Source organism: Glycine max, chromosome 12 (assembly GCF_000004515.6).
Source record: "Glycine max cultivar Williams 82 chromosome 12, Glycine_max_v4.0, whole genome shotgun sequence".
In the NCBI taxonomy this organism is placed as follows: Eukaryota; Viridiplantae; Streptophyta; class Magnoliopsida; order Fabales; family Fabaceae; genus Glycine; species Glycine max.
In genome coordinates this window covers 5,707,293-5,715,786 of record NC_038248.2, presented here as the reverse complement: position 1 = coordinate 5,715,786, position 8,494 = coordinate 5,707,293, and the positions used below count along the sequence as shown (strand labels likewise).

The 8,494-nt window shown below is 32.3% G+C and overlaps 1 protein-coding gene across 1 annotated transcript; it reads left to right on the top strand.

The window, feature by feature from the left end:
• The first annotated feature begins 5,878 nt into the window (after positions 1-5,878).
• Positions 5,879-8,053, top strand: LOC100810579 (exocyst complex component EXO70H1). The gene has a single exon (XM_003539710.5). It carries the CDS (start codon positions 6,015-6,017, stop codon positions 7,857-7,859), a length of 1,845 nt encoding a protein of 614 aa, XP_003539758.1. The 5' UTR covers positions 5,879-6,014; the 3' UTR covers positions 7,860-8,053.
• Positions 8,054-8,494: the final 441 nt, after the last annotated feature.

Sequence of the window (8,494 nt, the reverse complement as noted above, 5' to 3'; positions counted from 1 at the left end):
TTACATCTAACGTTTGACTAAACAGTGCTATCAAGCATTAGTTAAAAAATTAAAATAAGAAAGTATTGCTTTTGTTCTTAATTATAAAATTTGTTTGTCTCTTATATTTTCCATCCATATTCTTATTTAATTAATTATTCTCTTTTTAAATATTTATGAGAAATAATTAAATAGTTAGAGAAATAAGAAAAGAATAATTTTAAAATAATAATATGAATAATTGATAAATTTAATGTGATTAACTAAAATAATTATTTTTTTAATGGACGTGAATTAATTGAAAAAATTTTATAATTAGGAACGAGGAAATTCTTAGTGTAAAAAATAGAAGAATGTAAAAAAAGTTAAAGTATAATTTTATGTCTCCTAATAAAAAAAATTCTCCTTTGAGTTTCTTAATTAATACCTCAAGTGCCATGGTTATCATTTTTTTCTTACATTTATTAACGAAATCATATCAGTTTAGTAAAAACAAACCATATAATATCAGAAATGTGTACACACACAATTTGTAAAAGAAATTGTGCATGAAATTATTGTTATGTACATCAGAGTTTATTTATAATTAAAATATGAGTATTTCAACATATTTCTTTAACGTTAATTGGTTAGTTATCGTGACATTTCATAATTAATCAATCTTGGCGAACCTTAATATATCAACTTATACCTAATTATGAAAAGTCTTCATTAAGATCAATGATCAATGTAGTTAAACAAAAAAAAATTAACATTTGTAAAATACTTGTTCAATTTTTTTTATAAAAAAAACTAATTCAATGTGTCAAAGACTCCTCACTACGAGAATTAGATATGGGAAAAAATAATTATACACGTGCTTTCTCCTTCCGTATTCAAAGAGGTTTTTCTGGAATTTGATCAACAGGTTCTTCCATCTTCCACAAGTCCATGATCAATTTATCGCTAAGGTACAACTCAAAACTCACCCTTAAGCCGTTTAAGGATAAAACAATTAAAATTTACACTTTAGGCTTATCAATATGTTATTAGTATTTATAAAGTAAAAAAAAAAAAAGAGTCTCATATATTAATAAAAGAGTCACATATATTAATAAAAGGCCTAATATGTTAAAAGTATATTTTTTAAAATTTATTTTGCGTCTTGTTTATTGTTGGACCAGATCTGCTTATTCTTAATAATTGTATAAATTTGTAAAAAAATACAGTTTAACTTCATGATAGAGTTTTTAAATAAAAAAATCATTATGGTTTTCAATAAAATTAGTTCCCTGCCAATTTTCGTTTCTTTCGCATTCATTTAAAGGCTAAGTTTAGATAATTTGGGCAACTTGAGACAAATGAATCATCTCATGATACTCCATGATTAATAAAATCGTTGATATTCCAATAGCTTAAACCAAGTTGCTTGAAACACTATATATTGAATTGATAATATATGGTGTGTTTGACTTTCTTGATAAGAGTTTCTTTATTTCTTTTTTTCAAAAAATAAATTGATAAGAATTTGTAATAATAATAATAATAATAATATATTTTTATAAATGCACGATTTTTAGCGAATTTCTGAACACACACTAAATTGCTTGAGGCAAAATATAATACTGATAAAGTACTGTTTCAAGAAAATAAAAATTAGGACTACTTCGCAATGGTACTGATTAGGAATAAGTTAAGTAAAAGATGGATCCCGTACGTGGGAAACTTCATTAAAAAATGCACATGGAAGATGACTTCAAAACTACTATTTATTAGTTTATATATAAAATGATTGGATCATCACTCGTTGTATTTAGTGCTTTTTGACATGCCTTTTTCTTTGCTTAATGTGTGGAAGAAAAAACGGAATGAAAGGGATAACGCATAAAAAAAATATATGTAGGATGCTGATTATCGTTCCTATGACTTGATCAAAGCCAAGAGAACGAAGCAACTAATCCATGTGCATCCAGCATAGATTAATATTGGGATATAAATTAAAATTAGTGAACATGATAAAGACGTAAATGAAACGAGGCAACAGAATATAGCCAAAAGGAAGGACAAAATGATCGAAATGTCTAGAATGGCATAAAGAACATACGATATGAGACAAAAGCACAATCAAATAGATGCGAAATCGGTTATTTCACCAACCAAAAGAGGGTTTACTAAATACAAATTTCACTAACAGAGACTGAAATGTCCAATTTAATTTTAAGACATTATACGCAAGCATGTTTTACCGTAAATATTAAATAATTATGTATTGATTGAATGGGAATAAGAAATCATCCAAAACCAAAACAAACAAAAGTAACAAAAAAAATGTTCATTAAATTCAACCGAACTTTTAGCCGGTTTGCACTTTTCATATAGTAGTGACGTAGTTTTGTATGAGTAATAAGAAACGGTAGCAGTACACTCTAAACTATTTATTACGATTTTAAATTTTAAAACTGGGTTACGGTTTAATTTTCAGCTTGTGACTCTAGAAGGGGAAATTATCTTCATTCTGGTTAACTCTTAAATTTATAATTTTATTGAGTGATTTTAATTAATCAAGAAAGGACAAAAAGAAGAAACGGAGGAAAATAGAATAGAATTGAAAAATAATAATAAGAGTGATTTTGATTTGAACACTATTTTTCTAAATATACCTTATTAATAGTTATTATTTATCATTTTTTCTTTACATATTTTTATCACATATATCACTTATAGAATCTATATTATTTTCTTTTTATCCTTCTCTCCTAAAGTGTCAAATAAGTTTTTGGGTGTCCAAAAATTATTTTTGTAATAATATTACATAGATTTTGATCTTGAATAGCAACCTTAAATTGGACCTATTCAGTGAGACAACAATTGATATTTCGCATTGGGTGGTGGGCATATGGATTCGGGATGTGCATATCATACTTTCTTTGTAAGTTTGTTATATGTACGTCTGATCTCTGGGTTCCTCTGAGTCTTTCAGTAATATATTGATTTGCTTATTAAAAAAAACTACCATAACTAGAAATAAAGAATCACCTAAATGTAAAATAATGTTTAGGTGATTTTTTATTTCTATTGTCGCATACCTTTTCTCCTGTTTTTTTATAAAGGTGATTTATATTGGTTAACTTTATTAGAATATATTATTTGTTATCTATTACTTATCTACGAATATCTTGAATTAAGCATATCTTATGCTTAACTTAAGTATTTTTTATTAGCAAATGTTAGTTTATTTCTTTTTACCATTGAAATTTAACATTCAAAGTTTTTTTTTTTCGGATCCCCTTTAGTTGATTTCTGGATCCATCCCTTGATCAAAGGTGCCCAACTAACTAAAGGCTCCAACATGCATGGAGGAAGATTCCCTGCAATCTCTCAACCGTTCGAGCTTGTTGTTTGATAAATTGAAAATAATCTAAATCCCACAATAGAAGAATATATAAATTTAGGGTAATTCTCGTTCCTTGAACTAATTTTTAGAGTTAAGTTAGACATCTCACATTATACACCTTAAGAATGAGTCTAGTGTTGTAGGAGGTTAAGAAGTTCTTGCGGATACACATAGTGTTTTTATGTTTTTCAACATCTCCTTAGTTTCACCTTTTTGCTTTGAGCCTTGCACCACCTTTACTAACTGTGGGATTTTAAATTGCAGTCCACAGTTGTAACTTGTAATTGTCGTCATAATATAAAGGTTTTTTTTACTCATCATAATGACATCATTGCTGCATAGTCGCATTTTACTTCACAATATCAAGAATCACGTTAAATATTAATTGCCACCATAGTTTAGTTATTATGTTTCCTTAAAAAAAAAGTTATTATGTTATAAAAATTATATTTTTTTAAAAAAATACATGATTCATTCAAACTATTTCGATTTGCACCAGAATCCATATATGGACTTTAAGTTTGAGTTTACAGCAAACTATTTTCGTCAGTCATAAGAGTAGTTTTCTCAAATTATATTTTCTATCACATTTCTTTATTTAATATTATTAGTTAAAATTTGTTAATAACTATAAAATTATAAGTGAAAATTCAATAAATACAAAATAAGAGTTTAGCATAATTTTATATTTTAATGAATTTTAAGTAATAATAAAAATGATATTTTCTCACAGTAAAAAACAAAACGGCATGCATCATTTTTTGTTTGTTGAGTAGACAGGGTCATAAAGCTAACTTCATTTCAAACCGTTGGGTATTTATTTAGTGCAACTGCGTCCTCTGACCTCTATGGTCATTGACTCTATCCTTAACGAATTAGGCTTCACTAAAAAAAACATAAATAAAAAATATTTATTTTCGAATTTTTAATAGGTTAAGATTATGATATATTTTAATTAAGTTAATATTAATTATATTTATACTAAGGATAAGAGCGATTTAAGATCTTCTTCTAAAGTTAAATGTTCCCACTTCGATTAAGTTCATTGGCATAATTATTATCAACTAATTAAAGATATTGTCCGTTTTGATAGAGTTACGATTTTGACTTAAAAAGATGTCCTCAGCTGGTTAAAATAGAAGAGTTTTTATGAATTACTCCTAGCTTTAACTCTCAAGTAACATGAAACTTTTCGATGTATAGAAACAAACTGTATTAAAAAAAACCGTAAAGTAAATTTAAAAACTTTTCGTGGTTCGAATTTAGACTGCACTTTTGGCAGTTGCATTTGCAATAATGCAGTCGAGTTAAGGAATAAACTCATCTAAAATTAACTTTTTAGTTTTCACATTACATCTAAAAGAATTTGACCTCTAACAGACCATTTGCGCATCAATGCTGATACCAAATGCCTGCGTGCATTAATAAGAAGACCGAGTCATCTTCAAACGTCCAAAAAAATAGGTGTGAACGGTTGATACTCCCTCATTTATTTTTGAAAATATATTAGTGAATTATATTTTTAATGATATTTTAATGAAATTATAATATATATAACTAAAATTAAGTTGTCTAAAAATGAAAAAAATTAAAAAAATAGATAGTCCAATATTATATATGAAAAAAATATGAAACTCTTTAATAAAATACATATTTTGAAGATTAATTAAGAGTTTATAATTAAACACTCATTATTTATTATGCAGACTAATTTAGTTAGCCATACTTTTATTCTTTTAACGTGGAAGTATTCACAACACAATGGTTAAAGTTACATGGAGAGAGTAAATAATATATGCAATAATAATACGATTGATTTTTATAATATTATTTAATCACAAATTGTTGATGTAATATTAATAAATTTGTTAACTTTATTTTAAAAGTCTTATAAATAATGATTTTTAATTTCTTGACTTCCAAATTAGGTGTAAAAGTTACTCCCTCTATTTCAAATTAAATAATTTTTAGGGCGTTCTTTTCCTCTTTTAAGAAATAAACACTTTAAAATAATAATAGTTATTAGGGATTAACGTACTGTATCGTAATTTCTTTTTTTTTACTGGAATTTTATCTTAATTTCTATAAATACCTCTTTGTTAAATATTTAATAAGAGTTTAAATTAAAATAAAATTTCAATATTTCATTAAAAACCCAAAACATCATATAATTTAGTTACACTAAGAAGTAAAATTTGTTACGTCTTTTAAAACACAGTGAAGTAATTATTCCTACAATTGTCATTTGAAAATTCTCTCTGTCATAACTCATAACTTGTATTTCTTCTAATGGGGTTTAGCAAATGGTAGTTTATGATAGGACCAAATCCTCCGGAGGCTAACACTTTTGTCTTTTGATGAATCTTGGCATCTTCTTGGATGATTCAGGTGTTGAAACTTGAAAGCAACACATGAACAATGAACCGCGTATCCTCGTAACTCCGCAGTTCAATATTACTCTCCAAGTCCCATCCAAAGACAAAGTCAACTATCATTTGAGTCAAACACCGTCTATATATACCCCTCACAAGTCACAACAACTCAAACAAACCCCTAAACATCATTACAGCACTTCTCTCCTCCTTCACACATATATCCATTCTGAAACTGTGAAAAACTAACTCAAACAACTTAAAGAACCATTATTACTTCATCAGCCAAAATGCCGAGAAAAGGAATGAGAAGCATTTTCTTCAAACCATCAACTTCCACCTCATCGCTACCACCACCTCCTTCCCCTCAACGCACTTTCTCAGACTCCTTAATGGACGAAAACATAGAAACCGCAGAGAAGCTAATAACCAAATGGGACGATTCCAAAGTCCCGACGACAACCGCGCTTTTCAGCGGCACCCGCCAGGAAGCCAAACAATACCTAAACGCGGTGAAGGGACTACAGTCCGCTATGCAGTACCTCGTCGCACAGGATTCCACCTCCAGCACCCTCGTGCGCGCGCAGCTCCTCATGCAACTCGCCATGAAGACGCTCCAGAAAGAGTTCTACCAGATTCTATCCTCCAACAGGGAACACTTGGACCCCGAAACCGTCACCACGCGCTCCTCCGTCGACCTCCGCAGCGTCTCCGATTACGTCTCCGATTACGACGACGAAATCTCAATCACCGAGGACGAGTTCCGCGTCTCCGAGACCGAGCGAGTTTCCATGCTCGCCATGGAGGATTTGAAAGCCATAGCCGAATCCATGATTTCCTCCGGCTACGGCAAGGAGTGCGTCAAGGTTTACATCATCATGAGAAAATCGATCGTCGACGAAGCGCTGTACCATCTCGGAGTGGAAAAATTGAGCCTCTCTCAGGTTCAGAAACTGGATTGGGAGGTTCTCGAGTTGAAGATCAAGAGCTGGTTACAGGTAGTTAAAGTCGCCGTCGGAACTCTGTTCCACGGCGAAAGGATCCTCTGCGATCACGTCTTCGCCTCGGATTCGGGGAAGAGAATCGCGGAATCATGTTTCGCGGAAATAACCAAAGATGGCGCCGTATCGCTGTTTGGATTCCCGGAAATGGTGGCGAAATGCAAGAAAACGCCGGAGAAAATGTTCAGGATTTTGGATTTGTATGAAGCGATCTCCGATTACTTGCCTCAGATCGAATCCATATTCTCCTTCGAGTCAACGTCTAACATTCGCTCACAGGCCGTTACGTCGATGGTGAAACTCGGCGACGCCGTTAGAACGATGCTAACGGACTTGGAAACCGCGATTCAGAAGGAGTCCTCGAAGAAACCAGTCCCTGGCGGTGGAGTCCACCCTCTCACGCGCTACGTGATGAACTACCTCACTTTCCTCGCCGATTACAGCGGCGTGCTGGTCGATATAATCGCCGATTTGCCGCAATCCCCGTTGCCGGAGTCTTACTACCGCAGCCCGATGCGCGAGGAAAACCCGCCGGCTTCGGAGCTATCGGAGCGAATCGCGTGGATCATACTCGTGGTGCTCTGCAAGCTCGACGGCAAAGCGGAACTCTACAAGGACGTGGCGCATTCTTACCTGTTCCTCGCGAATAACATGCAATACGTCGTCGTAAAGGTGCGCAAGTCGAACCTAGGGTTTCTTCTCGGCGAGGAGTGGTTGGACAAGCATAAGTTGAAGGTTAGAGAGTACGCGTCCAAGTACGAGCGAGTCGGGTGGAGCGCGGTGTTTTCTGCGTTGCCGGAAAATCCCGCGGCGGAGTTGACGGCGGAGCAGGCCAGGGCGTGCTTCGTGAGGTTCGACGCTGCGTTTCATGAAGCGTGTAGAAAACAGGCCTCGTGGTTCGTATCCGACCCGAAATTTCGTGATGAAATCAAAGGGTCGATAGCTTCGAAGCTGGTGCAAAAGTACAGCGAGTTCTACGAGAAGAATCGGGTCGGGTCGGAATCCGTTAGGGGTTTTTTACCCGACGATATAGGGAAATACCTGTCTAACATTTTGTGTAATGGAGATTCGGGCAGTGTCTCGTCACACTCTTCGTCAACGACGTCGTCTTCCCATCGCTCTAATCGACGGTGAAGTTGGAGAAGTCGCCGATAATTGATGGCGTCATATTCCCCCGATTTTTATTTTTATTTTCATTTTCATTTGTAGATTTAAATTAAAGTTCTAGAAATTGTCCTGAGTGAGTAGAATGAGGACAAGAATACAACATAGAGAATATTCGTACGTGTAACGCGTTTAATTATTGTATATTACAATTTTTTGGTGTTTCAATTTGCTTACTGTATATGATTTTAATTCTAAACTTAATTAAACTTTGCAGTGGTTCAAGTAAGACCATAGAAGAGTAACGTCCAAGGAATTTTCTGTAATCCATTGTTTGTCCAAAAGGAGAAATCAGAGGCGTTGAAAACCTAATACAATTTCAAGATAATAGTATAATAACTATTTTTAAAAAAAAATAGTATAATAAATATATTAACAACAACATTTTTAAATAATAGGAATCGTTAGAAACTAAAATTTACATTTTAAGGTAATAACATAATCACAATAAAAATAATTTTAAATTGAAAAATATATGTAAAATCTTGAAAATCAATCTCATTCTTGTAAGTTATATACAGATATCATCATGTAATAAGGGAAAAAAACCATAAAAACTGATTTAATTGAAAGAGTAAAGATGTTGAGAATTTTACTTTTCAAAA